Source organism: Globicephala melas, chromosome 3, assembly GCF_963455315.2.
Source record: "Globicephala melas chromosome 3, mGloMel1.2, whole genome shotgun sequence".
Lineage (NCBI taxonomy): Eukaryota > Metazoa > Chordata > Mammalia > Artiodactyla > Delphinidae > Globicephala > Globicephala melas.
This window is the reverse complement of record NC_083316.1, coordinates 163,875,365-163,895,109: the sequence shown is the minus strand read 5'-3', so window position 1 is coordinate 163,895,109 and position 19,745 is coordinate 163,875,365. Positions and strand designations below refer to the sequence as shown.

Genomic DNA, 19,745 nt, shown 5'->3' with positions numbered 1-19,745 from the left:
CGCCTTACAAAGCGCGGCCATTCGGGCCGCGCCGGGCTGGAGGCGGGGCCCAGCCCTAGGGGCGTGTCCGCGCGGCCGAGCACCACTTCTGACGTACGCTCCCGCCATCGCTGTTCCTGGGCCAAGGAGTCACCTCACAAAGCTGCGACCGCTAGCGCGGGGCGGGGCGGGGCGAGGCGGGGCCGGGCCGGCCCCGCCCCCCAGCGTGCTTCCTCCCAGAGCCCAGGGCCGCCGGCAGGGGTCGCTGCGTCACGGGGCTGGACCGCAGCGGCGGTGGCGGCGAGGCGGCGCGTGGCCATCAGGCGGCGCTACCTGGCTCGGCCTCGGCCTCGGCCTGTGCGGCGGCGGCGGCGGCGGCGGCGGCGGCAGCGGCGGCGGCCTGGGCCCGGGCGCGGCGGCGGCGGCGGCGGCGGCGGCGGGGCCTGGAGCCGGATCTAAGATGGCAGGAACGGCGGCGGCGGCGGCGGCGGGGCCGGGCGTGGGCGGCGCAGGGGCGGCCGGCCCGGGTGTCACGGGGCCCTGCGGGGCAGTGTCCGTGTTCCCCGGCGCCCGCCTCCTCACCATCGGCGACGCGAACGGCGAGATCCAGCGGCACGCGGAGCAGCAGGCGCTGCGCCTCGAGGTGCGCGCCGGCCCGGACGCGGCGGGCATCGCCCTCTACAGCCGTGAGTGCGGGGCCCCAGGGCCGGGCCGAGGGCCGGGCTGCGCGCGGGGGCTGCGCACGAGGCCGGACGGGCGGGGGGCCCGGGGTGGACCGGACGCAGCCGCGGTGAGGGGACCGGGGTCCCGAGGGTGAGGGGCCCTGATCCTTGGGGGCCTGGTATGGGCTCCGTGGGGCCGGGCCGAGGGAGCTGGATGTGAGAGGCCCCCGAGTGAGGGGTGTGGAGGAACGGTGTCAAAGGGGCAGAAAGAGAAAAGAGGGCGTGAGTGGTGGCCAGAGGTGAGGTGCCCCGAGCGGGAAATGGGGGAAGTAGTGAGGGCCCTGAGATTGGGAGGGGGTGGGCAGGAAGTGGGGGGCCGAGAGTGCAAAGTAAGAATTCGGAGGAAGCCGGGGGTGGGGGGGGCTGGGTGGGAGGGGAGGGGGCCTGGGCGTGGGAGAGGTGGGAGTCTGTGGGCGGGTGTGGCCGCTCTAGCGGGGAGGAGGGAGGGGTGTGGGCAGCCTCTGGCTATCTCAGGGGACCCTATGGACTGCCAAGGACGGTTGGAAAGTGGTGCCCAGTCTGGAGGGACCTGGAGCACCCTGTGCCACTCATCTGGAGGGCTTGGCGTTCCGGACCCCCGAGTGGGAAACTTCTAGATCTGGGGAGAGGGGTCCTGCGAGGGTGGTGCGAGCTGCTGTGTGTGCGCCTCGTGGAAACGTGGACGGGGAGGGCCCTTATCTGGATGCCCAGCTCCGAAGTAAGAGGTAACACGGACTCCTCCCTGGCCACGGACCTCCGATCTTCCTTTCTGGGGATGTGAGAAGCTGGTTACATTTTCTGAAGCTAGTTTCAAAACTGACATTAAGGTGGAAAAAAAAAAATCACAAATGTGTTTGCCAAGGACCTCGCGTCTTTGTAGTTCATCCTTTTTCTTTCTCTTGTTACTCTTTCTTATCAGTTCTCTCTGGTCACGATTCCTCCTTCACATTTTAAAAATAATTAATTAATTAATTAATTGTTGGCAGTGTTGGGTCTTCATTGCTACGCGTGGGGTTTCTCTAGTTGTGGTGAGCGGGGGCTACTCTTAGTTTCGGTGCGCGGGCTTCTCATTGCGGTGGCTTCTCTTGTTGCAGAGTGCTGGGCTCTAGGCGCGCGGGCTTCAGTAGTTGTGGCACGTGGGCTCAGCAGTTGTGGCTCGCCGGCTCTAGAGCACAGGCTCAGTAGTTGTAGCGCACGGGCTTAGTTGCTCCTCGGCATGTGGGATCTTCCCAGACCAGGGATCGAACCCGTGTCCCTCGCGTTAGCAGGCAGATTCTTAACCACTGCACCACCAGGGAGGTACCTCCTCCTTAACATTTCGTTATTCTGTTACACTCAGCTTGGTCTCTCCGGGTTTCTTGCACTGATGCTCTGTGGAGTCACTGAGGGGGCCTCTCCTGGCTTTGGCCTGTGTGAGTTTTTTGCCACTTCGGGAATGGGGATTTTCTGAAGGGAAGTGTGTGGAGCAGTTGGTTCCCACACAGGATTCTCTCCACACCTCAACTTGGAAAACCCAAAATAAAGGAGCTGTGCATCTGTCCCCAGCGTCGCACCTCTTTTTGCTGGGGCAGAGCTGGGTCTTCTTGGATCAGATGAGGAGAAAGAAGGGTATCCTCGGTGGGCATCGGAGCTCAAGAAAGACACTTAAGCTCAGCAGGATCCCCCAGATCACAAGCATGGCCATTCATTCAACACGCATTAATGGGATACAGAACAAAAAGGCAGTGTTTCTCAAACTAGGGTTCCAGGGCTGATCCGCAAAGGAGTTCCAGGGGAGGTGGTTTATCTTTGGTAAATAAACTTGATTTTAGAACAGTTTTAGATTGATAGAATTACTAGGAAGATAATACAGAGCGTTCTCATATACTCTACACATAGTCTCCTGTCTTTACATGTTTCTCCAGGAGAGTTTTTACTTTTGTGTTTTTGTTTTGTGGCTCTACTTGGAATTGTTACTAGTTACAAAGGGAAGACTTCCCTTTTTAGAGGTCATTTATAACTGAAGCGATCGTCAAGAGGAGAAAGTCCATGTTTCTCAAACTGAGAGCCTCAGTCTGAAATTCTTTCAGACCCCTGATGATACAGTCTCAGAGGTCTGAAATAATTTTTTCCTCTTTAGGCTCAAGTAACATTAGTGTGAGGTATTAGTGTGAAAGTATGGGTTCTGGAGTTGGCCACAGCTGGTTGTATTCGTTTTCCAGGGTTGCCGTAACAAACTTGGTGGCTTAAACCAACGGGAATGTATTCTTTCATAGCTCACGGGCAGAAGTCCAAAATCAAGGTGTCGGCTGGGCCACACTAGCTCCACAGGCTCTAGAGGAGGATCCTTTCTTGCCTCTTCCAGCTTCCAGTGACTCCAGGCGTTGGTTGGCTGGAGGCCACAGAAATCCAGTCTCTGCCTCTGTCTTCACATGGCTGTTCCCCTGTGTCTCTGTGCCTTTTCCTGTAAGGTCACCTGTTGCTGGATTTAGGGCCCACCCTAAATCTTAGATCCTTAATTATGTCTGTAAAGACCCTTTTTCTAAGTAAAGTCATATCCATAGGTTCCGGGGGTTAGGGCTTGGACATATTTTGGGGGGCATCCACTACGTGGGCTAGACTGGTGCCCTGAGGGTAGTTGTGGGTCTCTGTGCCTCAGTTTCCTCGACGGTAGAATGGAGGTGATGACAGGACTGTGGCACAGCGTGTTTGCTCTATGAACGAACACTTCTTCTTTGGAAGCAGCACCTGCTCTGGTAAAGGCCTGGTGATGGCCTCAGAGTTGGTCGGGTTACTGCTCAGGGCGGGGCAGCCCTGGTTCCTGAGCCAGCTCCGCCTGGGGAGCACGGGCCTCCAGGGAAGAACTTCTCAGAAGTCTGCCGGGGGAGTGCAAAGTCCTGGATCAAAGATCAGGCCCGGCCTGCTGGGTGTGGAGGGCTGGCTGACGGTCCCCTGGAAAAAGGCAGAGATGGTCCAGCCACTGGGGGGACTTAGGGGTGAACCACGCTGCTGCTGGGAGCTTTAGGCTTTCTCTCGGGATGAACTTCGTCCCTGGCTTCAGCATTTCCCAACCTGGACCCTTCTGGGACCCGAATGCTTTGGCCAGGTGAGAAGGCTTCAGGAACCCTGTTGTGCTCACCTGTCCCTCGTGAGGCGAGGTCTTGCGAGCCACTGGTGATTCCAGATCCCGGGCATTCGCCTCTGTGGGTGGAGCTGGGGTGGGGGCGGGTGGGCGGTCGACCGAGACATCCGCCCGAACCTCCCAGTGTCTCACATCTGGGAGCTGAGGGTCCTGAACGTGGAGTGTGACTGGTGTGAGTCACCAACTACGCGGCCTTGAACTAGCCATTTCACCTGTAGCAGCCCTGTAGCGACACCTGTACACGTCTTCCGTTTCCTCACCTGTGATGGGAATAGTGCCACTGGGGTCCCGGGCATGTGGGGGAGGTGCAGCACGGGGTTGTGGAGCAGGGTGTCCGGCGGTGAAGGGTAGATCTGTCTATAGATGTTATCAGTGGTGGTGCTACTGGCGTGGAATGGTGAAGAGCTGGCTTTTCTAGGAGGGAGTCCCTTATGCTGTGGGGCTGCCCAGCTGCCTTGCACCCCCAGCAGATGGGAGGGGGGCCCCTGGACTGCCACCTCTGTCTCAGGCAGCAGGGCTGGGAGATGGGTGTGGGTAGCAGGACAGCCAGCCCCTTTCCTTGACGTTTGCCCCCTCCCTGTGGGAAAGAGGACAGCTGAGGAAGATCCTGTCCCAGTCACCCTGCAGTGAATGGTGACCCCCCCCACCCCTTCTTTTTTTTTTTTTTTTGGCCTCGTGGCTTGCAGGATCTTAGTTCCCTGACCAGGGTTCGAACCTGGGCCCCCGGCAGTGAAAGTGCAGAGTCCTAACCTCTGGACCACCAGGGAATTCCCTCCCCACCCCTTCTTGCCAGTTGATGTCAACCTGGCCTGCGTCCATGAGATTGGCTAAATGGCAACTACCGAAACTGGGCCGTTTTCCTTGGGCAGAGTTGCTGGCTTCCCGGGCCTTGAGGAAGCTTTGGCACAGGCTCTGGAGCCCTTGGACATGGGCTGCCATCCCCTTGCAGGGAGGCAGCTCCTCGGAAAGCCCATCGTGGGGCGGTGGGGCGGCGAGCAGAACAGACTCTCAGTTCCTCAGCCCCGTGGCGGCCTTTCTGGAGCTGACTGTACTGCTTTTCTCTTTCAGTCCTCTGACCTGTCCCCGCTGCATTGGCTAGGAAGGGATGTACGGCAGGGCTGGCTCTGAAGGGCTAAATTTCAGTTCGTGGGGGACGTGCCAGGGGTGGAAACCCCAGAGAAAAACCCTCTGTAAAAGCAAGGTGAAGCATGACCTGCTGTTCTGGAATCAGGACCCTGTGACTTCCTTCAGTCACCCTCCTGGTAGCCCACACCCCCGGTAGCTGCGGCAGGGGGGTGGTAGTGAGAGGGTTTGGAAGAGTTTGTCCTCCACCCAGCCTTGAGGACATTCAGTGTCAAGCTGGGGGGAAGACCCAGAAAGTTACACCAAAAGGCATTCACGTTTCAGTGGTGCCTGCTAGTTGCTGCTGGCTGCAGTCATTTATTGAGCACTTACTGTGTGCCAGGCCCTGCTTAAACCAGTGTTGACAGACTCAAATGCTTGACTTTGGGGGCAGCTGGGGAAAGGATAATAATATAAAGCAGGGCCTGTGGGCAAGCTATGGCCCGTGGACCTGATCGGGCCTGTGGCCAATTTTTTAACCGGTGATAGCTAAGGGCGGTTTGTACATTTTAAAAATAATTAATTAATTAATTAATTAATTTTTGGCTGTGTTGGGTCTTCGTTGCTGTGCCCGGGCTTTCTCTAATTGCGGCGAGCGGGGGCTACTCTTCGTTGCGGTGCGCGGGCTTCTCATTGCGGTGGCTTCTCCTGTTGCGGAACACGGGCTCTAGGTGCGTGGGCTCCAGTAGTTGTGGTGCACGGGCTCAGTAGTTGTGGCTTGCGGGCTGTAGAGTGCAGGCTCAGTAGTTGTGGTGCACGGGCTTAGTTGCTCCGTGGCATGTGGGATCTTCCCGGACCAGGGCTCGAACCCGTGTCCCCTGCATTGGCAGGCAGATTCTTTTTTTTTTTTTTTTTTTTTGCGGTATGCGGGCCTCTCACTGTTGTGGCCTCTCCCGTTGCGGAGCACAGGCTCCGGACACACAGGCTCAGCAGCCATGGCTCACAGGCCCAGCTGCTCCGCAGCATGTGGGATCTTCCCGGACCGGGGCACGAACCCGTGTCCCCTGCATCGGCAGGCGGACTCTCAACCACTGCACCACCAGGGAAGCCTGCAGGTGGATTCTTAACCACTGAGCCACCAGGGAAGTCCCGGTTTGTACATTTTTGAAGTGTTGATTAAAAAGATTAAAAACAACCCAAGGAAGAATATTCAACCAAGACCATAGAGTCCTGCAAAACCTAAGATGTTTACTTACTGGCCCATGACAGAAAAAGCTTGCAGACCCCTGGGATAAATGAATGAAACAGGCAGGAGGAGGGGGGACTTGGGGACTCAGCCCCAGCCAGGGTTGGCAGATCTGCCACAGCTTAAGAGAAACTGAAAAGCCCTTCTTTGTGTAGATCTGTTTGTTTTGATTGTGAAGTGTCCTGATTGCTCAGGCCAGATAGAGTACACTTTCTGGACTGTGTGGGTCAGTTAGACTAATAGGTGTGGCCCTTGCTGTGTGTTACCACTGGTCTTTAGAACAGTTCTGGGAGGTCGGCACACCACTCCCATTTTACTGCTGGAAAAGCAGGGGTGAAAGGGCTTGACCAAATAACATGGCTGGCAGGCAGCAGAGCTGGCTTTGGAGTTCACGGCTGTTGGACCTTCTGCTCACTGCAGAGTGGTTCAGTGGAAAAGGGTGGTCAGGATTCAGTTTATCTGTGCATAACAGAAACCCAAAGTGGCAATGGCTTAAACAAGATGGCAATTCATTTCTTGTGCTTTCGTCCTGAAGCCTTGGAGGTTGGCAGACCAGGGCTGGTGTGGAAGCTCTGCTCCAGGACGTCCTTGGACCCAGGTCCTTCCAGCTAACCCCTCTCCCACATCCGGGGTTTGGGTCTTGTCATCATGGATCAACATGGCGGCTGGAGTCCAGCTATTACACCCTGGTTTTCAGACAGCAGGATAAAGAAAGGGACAAAGGATGCCAAGAGCATTGCCAGGTGTCTGTTAGGGAAGGTTCCCAGGGCTGTGCTTCTGCTTGCATCCCATTGGCTAGAATGCAGTCACATGGCCACCACTAGCTGCAAGGGAGCCTGGGAAATGTAGTCTTTAGTCTGAGCAGCCCTGTACTCAGCTAATTTCGGGGTTTCTCTTTCAGTGGGAGAAAGGGGAAACAGACATTGGGAGACAGTCACCTTGGCCACAGTAGGTAGGATGTGGATGTAGCCACCAGTGTTGGGAAGGATACTCCTGGATTGTGGAAAGATGCTCAAGTGGGGGGTGGGGACAGTAGCCTGGTGTGGAGCAAAAGGGTCCCTTGGAGGAGCTAAAGGATGGGTAACAAGGTTGGGCCCAGGTCACTTTCCCGAGTGACAGGGCCTTTTCCCTTATGCGGTCAGGAGCGGCCTGCCATTTTTCACGGGGGCCTAACATGATAAGAATGGTATTTCTGAAGATTACTCTGGCAGCAGGTTACGCTGTAGACAGGAGCAAGGAGAGAGAAGCCTGCAGAAGCTTCCAGGCGAGAGAATGCAACAGAAATGTAACCGAATAGTTTCACCTTAGTCTGCCCCTGAAGCGTGTCAGAGGCCAGGAATCATGTTATGGAACAAAAGGTGAATTCTGCCCAGGGCAAAGGCAAAGGGCAGATGGCAGAGGCCATGACCCATGGCCAGGGGTCGTGAGTGACCTGCCTGCAGGGTTAGCTCCACTGTGTGGTTAAAAGGAGACTCCCAGTATTTTAAAAATCAGAGGATTTCACATCAAAATCTGGCTTTGTACTTCTGAAAAAGCAGAAAGTCTGGCAGTCCTGGGCCTTCACACCCCGAGGCTGAGTTGGATGGCAGTGCTGCCTTCAGAAGGGGCAGGCACCCCACATGGCTAGAGTCCCTTCCCTGCTTGCTGCTTGCAGCACAGGCCTCGCACCAGGAGCCATTTGCCCTCTCACTCGCAGCGCTTTGTCTCCTTTCTTTTCTTTTTTTTTAAATTTCATTTCTGGCTGCGTTGGGTCTTTGTTGCTGTGTGCAGGCTTTCTCTAGTTGCGATGAGTGGGGGCTACTCTTCGTTGCGGTGCGCGGGCTTCTCATTGCAGTGGATTCTCTTGTTGTGGAGCATGGGCTCAAGGCATGCAGACTCAGTAGTTGTGGCTCATGGGCTCTGGAGCGCAGGCGCAGTAGTTGTGGTGCACGGGTTTAGTTGCTCTGCGGGATGTGGGATCTGTGCAGTGGTTTGTTTCTTAAAATAGAGAGGCATTTCTCTGAACCCAGGTTTCCATCGGGGGTGGGAAAATGTTTCTTACCCTTAGCCCACACCCTTCTTCGTCCCCCATCCCTTTCTCTAGGCCGCTGAGTTGGAGCCCCGTGGAGCTGGGGGCTTGTTACCCCAGTCCAAGTTGACCTGGCTTCCAGTCCCGAGCCCCGCCCACTGCCCACCTCCGAAGCCCCTCCCCTTCCTCACCTCTCCCTGCACCTGTGTAGCCCACAGGCCCTCACTGGCAATTTGGAAGTCTAAAAGGTATGAAAACCTAACTTCTTACTCATTTGACAGCAAGCTCTAACCTGACCCAAACTGGGGCACAATTCCCCCCTGAGCTGCCATGTGGGGCTCCCTGTAATCTCTGGGTATCCAGTTTAGAATGACCGTTCCCGCTTTTGGCTGCAAGACTGTGCTCGGTTCTGGACGTTTCCTATAGTTTGCTGGGGATAATCCATGTTATCTGAACCTTGTTAGCTTTCTTCAGATCTGAAGAGTTTGTAATCTGAAACACACCGGGCTGCACGTGTTTCAGGCAGGGACTAAGGGCCTGGCGCGGTACCCCCGTTGGGGTTGTTTGGGCCCATACGTGAGATCACGGGTGGAAAGTGGCCGGCGTCGTGAGCAGCACCTGGCAGGAAGCACAGGCATTAGGTGTGGGGGCCTGCGTGAGGTGGGCGTGCAGGGCCTTTTGGCAGAAGGAGGAGTATGGTGTGAACTCAGGTGATTCTGTGCTGCCTTCTGGGAGCAGGTCATATCTAGCAGAATGGGGGAGGCAAGAGAACCCTTGGCGGCAGGCGAGGCTCCTTGCCTGGGGAGCCTGAGGAGGCACCTGAGGAGGTGGTGTGTTTGCCAGGACGTCGGGAGAAATACCCATCCCAGATGGGGGGAGGGGGGGGTTGGAGGGCCAGACCTGGGCCAGACTTGGCTGCTCCCATGGAGAGTGGAGGCTGGGAGGGGCTTCAGGCAGCTCAGAGCTGAGGCTCTCAACCCGAAGTCCTTGGATGGCCCCTGGGAGGGGGTTGTCCCATGATCCCTTGAAATTATATGCCGCTTGCATAAGGGTAGAGGAACAAGAGTCCATAGCTGGGACCTCAGAGGAGCCTCGCCGGAGGCAACACTTCTAAAATGCCTATTAGGTCTGTGTGCTCCTGGTAGACTGTGGCTGTGACGCTGTAGTTGGTTCTCTGTGCATTTCTGGGGGGAGAGGCTCCCTTGCTTTTGATCCTCCTCAAAGGGATCTGTGACCCAAGAAAGGCTGACAGCCACTGAGTTCAGCAGCAGATTGGGGAGTGAAGTGGATGCCCCTGGCTTGTAAGGGATGGTCAGTGGGAGAAGCGGTGTGTGTGTGTGCGTGTGTGTGTGTGCGTGTGTGTGTGTGTGTGTGTCCCGTCCTCAGACAGGGGGAGTGACTTTGAAAGGCAGGAATGCCAAGGGCAGGTCACTGGATTTCAGGAGGGGCAGCCCCATCCGAGGGCTGGGGTGGGGGAGGGAACCCAGGCAGATGGCAGGTCTGGGGAAGGCTGGGTGGAGAGTGGGAGGGCGACCCGGGACAGCAGGGCCCACCAGCAGTTCTCTGAAAATGGGGAGACCTGAACTTTCATTCTTTCAACCAGAAGCGTATTCAGAGTGGACTTGCTGTCGCACTGTGGTCGTTACCATTTGTCTAACTTTAAACAGCAGAACTTTACTGAGCATCCGTTGTGTGCCAGGTTCTGTTTTAGGAGCTGGGGTTAAGCACGTGGGCCCACACCTGTAGGTCTTGGGGCATGTGTGTGACAGGCATTAAGTCAGCAGGCACCCGCTAGTGGTCAGCGCCTTGGAGGAGGTAAAAGGCACTGAGGCTTGCGAGTGCTCGGGGCGGGGCTGCTCAGAGTGAGGGGCAGGAAGGGGTTGGCCACAGATGGTCCCTGCTCAAAATGGGGCGTTAACGCCACCAGGAGAAGCGCAGGTGAGGCAGTGCCTCACCATCGGCATGACTGCTCTGTGCCTCAGTTTCCTCGGCTGTAAAACGGGAATCTTGGTATCCTCTACCTTGGAGGGTTGTTATGAGTTGTGAGCTAATAGAAGTAAAGTGCTTAAAATAGTGTCTGCTGCTCAGCAGGCGGGAAGAGCTGCTGGGGAGTGAGCCTGTGGGCCCGCATGGCCAAGGACAGCCGGGGGCCAGTGTGGCTGGAGCAGGGTGCGTAGGGGGAGGGCCGGGCCCCAGCAAGGGGCTTGGCGTTTATTCCCAGAGTGTTGGGGAGGGAAGCGACACCTGTGGTTGTGTCTGGGCTCAAGCCCAGTTCTGTCCCCTGTTCTTTCCTGGCAGGGTGATCCTGGGCGAATGACTCAGCCTCACAGATCTCAGCTTCCTTGTCGGTGGGGAGGTTCCACTGAGGGGCTTGGCTGGTGCCAGGTGATCACCTGTGCTCGGACTGTAGGCACGCTCCTAGTTTCGGGGAGCAGAGAAAAGGCGGAGTAAGAACTCCTCTCATTGTTGCGGGGGGGAAGTGGCCCAGGAGCCAGTCTGAAGAGAGTGGGGCAGGAGGCCACCAACCGGAGAGAGTTGAGGTGGGAAGGAGGCAAGTCCCGGGGCAGGGGGCAGTGGCTTAGCTGGGGTCTGCTGTATCTCTGGGTCAGTCCTGCTCTCCTGGGTCCCTGTCTCTCGGCCAGGCCAAGGGACGGGCCTGCTTTGCATTCCTGGGTTGGAATGCCCGCCCTTCTCACTCCTGGTCTGCAGCAGTCCTCTTGAGCATCAGAAGCAGCTGGAGGTCATGATTAGCATAGGCCGTGGAGCCTTATCTGACTTGACCTTGTGACCCTGGCCAAGTGACCCTAGTTCTCGCTCGTTTCTTCCTGGAGCATGGAGAGTGGTCTTGGGGGCTGGTATTAGCCCCACACACACAGCAGGTGAATGACATGGTGTAAGATATCATTGGTCTCCTAAACCTGCTGTGTGGTCTGGAAGAGGTGATGGTGAAACCCCCAGACAGGTACAGGAGGAGCTGGGAAGGGCACAAGGAGGTGGCCTTGGAGATCCCGCCCAAGCCCCTCCAGGTCCCGAATGATTCACTCTGTGCGTTCACCCTCCTGTTTTCTCACTTCCGGGACTTGCTTGGGAAGCTTCAGGATTCGGGGTCCCAGGAACAGTGCCGGCCGGGGCTGTTGGCACCCTTCACGTCTGCCCGGAGAAACCATGGCACTTGCCCTGACGCTCGTTACGCTACACAGCTCCGACCTTTGGTTTAAGAACCCCGAGTCCCTGACTTCTCCCACACCCACCTCTTTTGTTCCCTGAAAACCAGTTCTGTGAAGGAAGTTGAGACCAGGCTTCACCCACGCCTGCAGGAGTTGGACATGGAGGCTCTGTGGCCCTCGTGCGTCTCCCCTGGTGGTTATTCTTTAGATCACTTACTTTAATGGTTGTTTAATCAACACACACAGACGCCTGGTCCTTAGGTGCACTTGACAGTGTGTGCATCCACGTAACCGCCACCCAAAGCCAGACCTAGAACTTGTCCCCCAGCCTCTGGGTGGGTTTTGTTTGGTCAGGTGGGTCTGTCCCCTGACGCCAGGCAGTGCATACTTGAAAACAGGTCCAGACTGGTGGGGCGGGGCGGGGGGGGGCCGGCGGGTGTGCTCCGTCTCCTACCACCCCCCATTCCTTGCGTAGTGAGAGGAGAACCCCTTTGCTTCCCTCTTTTTGTCTGTCTCTTTCAATTGATTCATCGCCCACAGCTTCGGTAAGAGCGGGTCTGAGCTGTTTTCCTTTAAGATTGTTTGGCGTATTTGCTCCCCCGCGAATTGTGTTCCCGTGGCTGGGGTTCCTTTTGGCTGGACGTGTTACTCGTGTAACGGTTTTGTGTGTAGAAACCTGCCTGACAACACAGGAACTGGTGAGATTCTGGCCGGGTTGGCCGCAGGAACCCTGGCAGATCCGTGCTCTAATGAAAAAAGGATGCTCTTTTAATCCCCCCACAGGGGGCACGTGAGTAAATACAATCAAAGGCAGACTGGGGGGCGTCCTGCAGACCCAAGAGGGACATTCCAGGAGCTTGCCACATTCTTCTCTGAGCTGGAGGGGAAAGCAAAGGCAGGCTGGGGCTCCCAGACTTCTGTTGTGTGTCCTGGAGGCCACCTCCGCACAGCCTGGCTCTGCTCTGAGCCCTCTGTGTGACCGGAGGTTGGCATCCCTAGGGATGGATGAGCCCTGGGTGGGGGATGCTGACGGGTCACCTGGCCTTGACTCCCTTCCACCGCCACGCCACCCCCGTGCCCTGCCTATTGCCGCTTTGAGGCCCTACCGTGGCTGACGTGGGCTGAGCCCAAACATGTGGCGGGCGGGCGCCGTGCCAGGCACTTTACGTTCACTGACTTGCCTCGCCGTCAGAACAGACCCTTGGGGAGCCACCGGAGCCACAGCTCATCCCCGTTTCCTAAGGGAGGAAACTGAGGCACTCAGTGGTGGGCGGCAGTCGGATGCCAACCCAGCTTTGGCCCTGACGTCTCGACTCAGCCCTGCCATCCCTTGGGCGCAGGTGAGGAGTCAATGCCGTAAAGGAGAGGTAGCACCTGGCCCTTGTGGTTTCTGTCCTGTGTCGGGGCAGTGGCCCCGGTGGATTCTTCTGGAGCCTGAAGCCAGTCTTTCCTCATTCCTGCCTCGTTGCCGATTCCGTCATGGTGTCAGGCAGCCTCTGTCCCCTCTCGCCTGGGCCACATCTGGAGTCAACATCTGGTGAGGCAGCCTCGGGTGGGCGGGAAGGGGCCCTCCTACCTCAAACATCCTGTTCTCTGAGGCTGGAGGGGCTCCCGGAGCTCCGGGGGCCTGGCGGAGGCCCTTCCGGCAGCCGTGAGGCCCCAGGACATCCTGTTTCACCTTTTTCTTTGTCGATGGGCCCTCCACTGGGACTGCAAGTGGGCCTCAGCCCCCTGAGCTGGTTTCCTCCATCACTCCGCCGCCGAGGCTGCCTCTGCCCCGTCCTCCGGCCTCTTCCGGTTTGGCCTCCCTGGAGCCACCCTGACCTGAGGGTTGAGGCCCCTCAGCTGGCCAGAGGAGGGACATGTTTGAGTTCCCCAGACAGCGACTGGCTCAGCTGCCTATGCTGGCGCAGCGTCCCCGGCAGCTGCGGGAGCCAGAGCGTGGAGCGTACCAGCCGCTCTGAGGGGGTCCTGCAGCTGCCCTTGACAGAGCTCGCCCCCCCACCTCCGTCCTCACGGAGCACTGCCAGCCCAGCTCCTGCTGGCACAGGTGGTGGCCGCCCTCAGTGATCCCTTCCAGCCCTAGGAGGCAGGCTCCAGCGGGCTCAGGGGAATGGTGCCTGCCAGCCATGGTCAACCAGCCAGGCCTGGCTCTGCCCGGGCCCAGGGCCCATGTCCTTCCCAGGGCCTTGAGCGTGGTCCCCACAGCCCCCCAGGGCCAACTCTCCTCCCAGAGGCTGGGATGGAGTTCGGCTCTCTTTCATGAGCTGCTGAGTCCCCAGGCTGAGCCGCTCCCAGCATGTCAGTTCTCTGTGCCTTGGTTTCCCCTCTTGAAAGTGAGCTAAGTGTGCCCAGGCAGGTGGGTGGGAGCATTAGCTGAGCTACTGCACTGCGTTAGGTGTTTGCCTGGTACCACATATAGCAACAGCTTCAAAGTCATGGCCAGAGAAGAAAGGCCCAGCAGAGGAGGCTGGCAGAGGAGGCCGGCAGCCCAGCGCATGGAGTGAGGGGCTGGGCTGCTGGTTTAGTTGCCTCCACCCCCCGCCCCCAGTTATCCGCTAAGCCCCCGTGCTTTCATGGGCCAAGGAACAGGCGCACATCTGCTGTTCCTTTTGTAGCTCACAAAGCCCAGGGCTGCAGGCTGATTAGCATGGAGGGGGCAGACATTTGCATGTAATGGCTCCTGCCCAGTCGGAGCCCCTAGTATTCTTTTCAGAAAAGCCAAGCCCTTTCTTTGGTCCTTCTTCTCTTGGGGTTGCCCTTCCACACACCCCACAGTTAGACTCATCTTTGGGCCCCTCCAGACCAGGCCTGCAGGACCAAAGCCTCCAACCCCTAAAGGCAGATATCGCCCCCCAGCCCCCACGGACCAGCCCTTTGAGAGGAGTCCCTGCTGACACCCCCTCCCCGGCCCCTGACCCCCTGAAGCCAGAGCTGACTTAGGAGGTTTGGGTGTCTCCAGTGCGGGGCCTCTTCTCCAGCCTGTGGTCAGCCCCACTGGAAGGCGGGGAGAGGTGACAAGGGGCGGGCCAGCAGAGGTGGGTGACTATTATATTGTGAAATATTTTCGAAGAATGAAGGAGAATACAGCCAACACCAAGAGCAGTCACTGCCACCTTAAGAGATAAAACGTTGCCCATAGAGCAAAGGGCCCCCTAACTTGTCTCCTCCCAGGGAGGTAACCTCCTGTTCAGCCAACACCGGTGGTCAGCCTTCACACGAGGCCACTTTGACGTGGCCTAAAGACCCAAGCTGACACCTCGGAAACCTAGGAGCAAGACTCCTCCAATCACGGCATGAAGCTGGTGCCTCTCAGCCTCGGCCAGATGGCTGCTCTGGGTCTGAGTGGCCTGCACCAAGCCTGGCTGGGTGCCCAGTCGGGCTGGTCCAGTGGCCAGATGCCTGGTCTGGGCCCAGTGTGGCCTTGTGTCCAGAATTCTCTCTGGGATTCCTTCTCTCCAGTCTTTGCGTCTGGTCAGAGTGCCATGGGGATATGGGGCCCCGAGGTGGATGTTTTGTGCTCAGAACCCCTGCTATGTGCCTGTGGGTCTTGGGCTGGGCACAGGGTGTGTTGGTCCTCATGACGGTGCTGAGCGATGCATTATTATTTTATTTTCCTCGACCTGAAAGGTGGGGGGTGGGGGGTGGAGCCCCAGGTGGCAGAGCCCAGATTCAAAGCTGGGTCTAACGGACTCCAAAGCTGGAGTTCTGGGATCTGCACGTGCCGTGGCCTCCCTGGCAGGGAGGCTTCAGGAAACCCAAGTCTCTAGTGGCCCCGGGCACCCCAGCCTGGCCCTGCCTGCTGCTTCGCCTCCATCACACCCAGTAAGGGGGGGAGGGTTGGGTGCAGGCCTGTGCTAGGCAAGACGGTCACCGGCTGAGAAGCCAGTGTCCTCCATCCTCCAGCCCTAGAGGTCACTTGGGTCACAGGACCTGAGGCTGCAGAGGAGGGATCAGAGCCATTCCCACTACCCTCCCCCCATACCAGCAGGGTCTGACCTGCTCACTTCGGAGAGGGCCCAGGCGACTTGAGTGGGCACCAGGCCTCCCCCGCTGTCACGATTGCCTTTTGTCTGCTTATCCTTCAGGAACGTGGTAGAAATTCAAACCGCTCAGGAGGGTGTAACATGAAAAGCCCGTCTCTTCGTCCTGCCTGATCCTGGCCTGCCCCCCGCGCCGCCGCTCGTCTTCTGGTGCGCCCTTGCTGCGCGGTGTTTCAGGCACACACGGGCTCGCGTGCACACATCTCCCCAGGAACCCACTGGACTCAAGGTTCTGCAGGTTTAAACCATGCAGTCATTTCGTGGTGTTTCTTTCTAGACAAGCCCCAGGCAGGCAGCACGCCTGGCCCCTCCCCCTCCCCGGCCCCCCGCTCATTTTTGCACCTGTGGTGTGTGTGTATTTTACACCATCTGCCCCTAACAGTGCGGCTTGGTCATCTTAACATGTCAGCGTCTGCAGACAGAAATCTATGCCTTTCCATCGTCTGTACCTTCCTTCACTCATTCAGTGGCTCTTTAGGTTTTCTGCTGCTTTGGACAGTGCTGTATCTAGGTGTATCCTTGCAGACATTCAGAAGTAGAACTGTAGGATAAGGCCCCGCAAGGGGACTTCTGGGTCAGAAGTCTTTGACAGAGATGCCCAGATGGGGGCTGGCCCAGTGCGCCGGGGTGCTTGGGGGAGGGGTTGGGATTCACCCCGGGACAGGGCCAGGCCAGAGGAGCCCAGGGTGACCTCATGGTTCTCAAATACCCCAGGGCTGGGCAGTGCGGCAGCAGCTGCTCGGAGCGTCTGCGAGGACAGCACTGGAGCAGCCGGCTTAGGTTACAGCCAGAGAGGGAGGCCAAGCCGGGCTAGGATTCCCCGGGGTGGGATTCTCTTCCGAGACCGTAACCATGGCTGCTCCTGATTATGCAGTGCATAGGACACTTACTAATGCCTCCCTTATCTCATGGAATCCTCACGGCAGGGAGGGTTTTATCCTCACTTTATCCCCATTGCACAGATGGGGCTCCTGAGGTTCGGGGTGAAGGCAGGTGGTGGGGCCCTCCAAGTGGGCTGTGTCCTCTCACCCTGCAGGCTGTGCCACGATCACCTTTGGACAGATGAGGAGACTGAGGCCCGCAGTCACATCTGGAGGGCGGCACGGTTGGCCCTGAGCCCAGGTCTCCCTGGATGCCCATTCATTTTGACCACTGCCCTCCTGGCCTTCCCTGCTGCGGAAGCGGGGCAGTGGGGCCTGGTGCCTCTGGAAGACGGGAGGCCCTTTGAGGAAGGCGAGCCCTGCATCCCCCCAGGACCTGGCTCGGCCTGGATGTCGCCGCCTAGGCAGCCTGCAATCTGTATTGCACAGGGCATCGTGCGTATCAGACCCCCGAGTCCCTCCAGCCCCTCTTACCCGGCCTTCTCACTGGTGTCACCTGCCTTCCTGTGGTGCCCGGGAGCGTGGGAAGGCAGGACCTGGCTGGCCTGTTCACTGTGGTGCCCTCGTGCCCGTGCTTGGCACCGAGCGGGCTGCAGGCCGAGCCACCCAGTGAGCCGATGGCCCCGAGCAGAGGGTGGGCCGAGGAGAGCACCCTGATTTCTCCACGCCTCGTCCTCCTCTTCACCCAACCCTCCTCTCTCCTGTGGAATATTTTCCTCTGGAAGGTGAACAGCCTGCGTTTTATTTGGCAGTAGGAGGTGATTTAATAAAAGACCTCACATATGGACAGGCGTCCCCCCACCCCCAAGTCTGCCAAGGTAAATAGCTTTAATTATGCCTTGCTTGTGGCTGTAATAGTTTTTCTGCTAGAAAGGCAAGGACTTGAAATGTGGCCCTTTTTTGGGTTGGTTGCTTTTCTTTTCCCCCTGAGCTGGTGGCTGCTCTCCCGTCTTGCCCTCCACCTCTCTGTTGTCCAAGAGGCAAAGAGATGGTCTCATCTCACACGAGGATGGAAGGTTCTACGGGAGGAGAGAGCTTGACTCCAGGCATTTGTCTCCATTCCACTGGGTCCCTCTGACACAGGTCTGTCCAGCCTGAAGGGCTCAAGGACCCCCTGCTTGTTCCAGAGCAAAGGGGAAGGGGAGAGAGGGCAGAGGTTACCGTGGGGCTGCCCAGTGCCCAGCGTCTTCCAGTAAAGTGACCTTCCCCAGGCCACACACGCCCTCGGCCTGGGCAAGTGGACCCCCATTCTGGCTGCCTCCTGCATGTAGGGAAGGGGCCCAGTCTCCCTGACCCCAGGCCCCGGGGTGGGGGCCGTGCAGGTCAGCATGCCCAGGTGCTGGGCTGGGCACTGGGCCAGCCACGTGCGGAGCCCTGGATTCAATAAGGAGTCAGCCTGCGATCAGGGCTCATCCAGGAAGTGCTGGAGAACCTTCCTGGTCTTCCTCCACCTGGAGGAGGTGACAGGGATGCAGGGGAAGAGAGGCAGGGTGCCAGGGAGGGTCTGCGGAGCCACGGAGGCTGGAGAGAAGGCCTTCTGCCCATGGTCTGGAGGGTGGTGAGGTCAGCGTGGCTTGACAGGGCGGTGGAGGGGCTCCGTTGAGGTCGTCCGTGTTAGCAGGGGCTCACGAGCCCCATAAGGAGTTTGGACTTGTTCCAGAGGGCTCCGGGGAACCACTGAGGGGTGCAAGCAGGGAGGAGAACACAGCAAATCAGCCGCGTTAGATGCTGTGACTGGGACATGCCTGGAGGCTGAGCACGTCCCCCGGGGTCTTCTGGTCAGTGTCCCTGAGAGAGGATGCCTACCCCTCCCTGAGGCCGCCAGCTCTTTTGAGGCCCTCCTGGGTGCCGGGCCCCGCTTTGGGCCCAGGAGTGAGGGTGGGGAGCAGGGTGTTGCCTTCAGGCCTGGGACCGGGGAGCCCCTGTGCCTCAGTGTCTGCCAGATTCTGCTGCCCTGGGTCCCACGGTGCTGTCCAGGGAACCGACTGGGAGGGACATCGGGTGGCGCTGTGCTGGGTGTGGGCAGGCAGCCTGTCCCCGAGAGCCGCCTGCTTCCCAGCCTCCGTCGTCTCCTGCCGGGACGGCAGCTGCCCTCCAGCCCTGGCCCTCTCTCGGCACGGGGTCCCTCTCGGTACTGCCTGTGGCTCTGGGGGAGCCAGACTTCTGAGCCCCAGGTCCACCGGGGCCTCTCTCACCTCTGCCACAGCCTTCCTACAAATCGCCCGTCTTGCCTGGGAGCCTCTGCAACCTCTCTGGGCTGCAGCCAGGAAGTCCCAGTCGCCCCCATTCTCCCTGCTGGGCCCCTGCAAGGAAAAACACTGCGCCTGTGTGTGTCCCCTGCTCTCAGCACTCACACTGAACACTTCTGATCCCCAGGTGTTGGGCAGGTGTCCCCACACACCCAGCAATTCTCCAACACCATCCGGCTGTCTGACAATTCAACTCAATTCTGAAACTGTCTACCTGGAGGTAGTGTCAGATCCCACAGGTTGAGGGCTCAGTCCTACAAGACTGTATACACCCCACTTCAGACGCCAGTCGCAAGTTCGGCTTGGGTCATCAGTGCTTCCCATCAACCTGCTATAAATCAGAGGTTCCTAGGACCTCTTCCTCAGGTTCGATTAATTTGCTCCCGCAGAGCTCAGGAAAACAGTTTACTTACTAGATGACTGGTTAATACAGAAAGATGCAACTCAGGAACAGCCAGATGGAAGAGCTGAACAGGGCGAGGCGTGTGGGAAGCAGTGCAGGGCTTCCGTGCCCTTTTCGGGGGCGCCAACCTCCCAGCACCTCCACGTGCTCACCAACCTGGAAGCTCTCCTGAACCCTGTCCTTTTGGGGTTTTTTGGAGGCTGAGGAGGGGGGCACTGAAAGTTCCAACCCTCTAATTACTTGGTTGGTCCCCATATGCCTTTCTAAGTTCTATATCCTGGGGTGGTTGAAGGGGGCTTCACATGAATCATAAAAGACACCTTTATCGCTCTTATCACTTGGGAAACTCCAAGAGTTTTAGGAGCTCTGTGCCAGGAACAAGGACCAAATAACATACGTATTATAGGTCACCGTATTACCACCCCCCTTCCTCTCTGCTTTCCCACATGCTGTTTCCTCTCGCTGGAGCATTTGTTCCCATTCTCTTTCCCTGGCTGGTCAGGTGCCATCTCTAACCTCCCACAGTGCCCCTGTGCCCCTGGCCTCAGTGCCCAGCACCTGGGGATCCTCGTCACTCTGGCCGCCTGGCTCTCCTCACCCCCTCTGGGATGGGGAGGGTGTCTCCTCTCACGCCACTGCCGGGTTTGTGATAAAGTTTTATTGGCACATAGCCACGTTCCTTTACATATTTTCTGCAGTGGAGTTGAGTCACAGTAGCAGAGATTAAATGGCCTGAAAAGCTGAAAATATCTATTTTCTGGTCCTTTACAGAAAGAAGCCCAGAGGGGTGGTGCACACACTGGCTAGGAGCACAGACCTGGAGCCAGTCGGCTCAGCCCCTCGCCCTGTGACCTTGAGCGAGATACCTAACCTGTCTGAGCCCCC

General features: G+C 58.1%; 1 protein-coding gene and 1 non-coding gene across 2 annotated transcripts in view; one reads left to right on the top strand and one right to left on the bottom strand.

Moving 5' to 3' along the window:
* The first annotated feature begins 439 nt into the window (after window positions 1-439).
* CARM1 (coactivator associated arginine methyltransferase 1) overlaps window positions 440-19,745 on the top strand; it is a 41,172-nt gene continuing 21,866 nt past the window's right edge. Inside the window, exon 1 of the mRNA XM_060297114.1 lies at window positions 440-665. Coding sequence (XP_060153097.1) covers window positions 440-665 — 226 coding nt within the window. The remainder of the gene's footprint in view (window positions 666-19,745) is intronic.
* On the bottom strand, window positions 4,496-4,568 carry TRNAE-UUC (transfer RNA glutamic acid (anticodon UUC)). Its single transcript has one exon. It is a non-coding gene; the product is annotated as a tRNA-Glu (tRNA).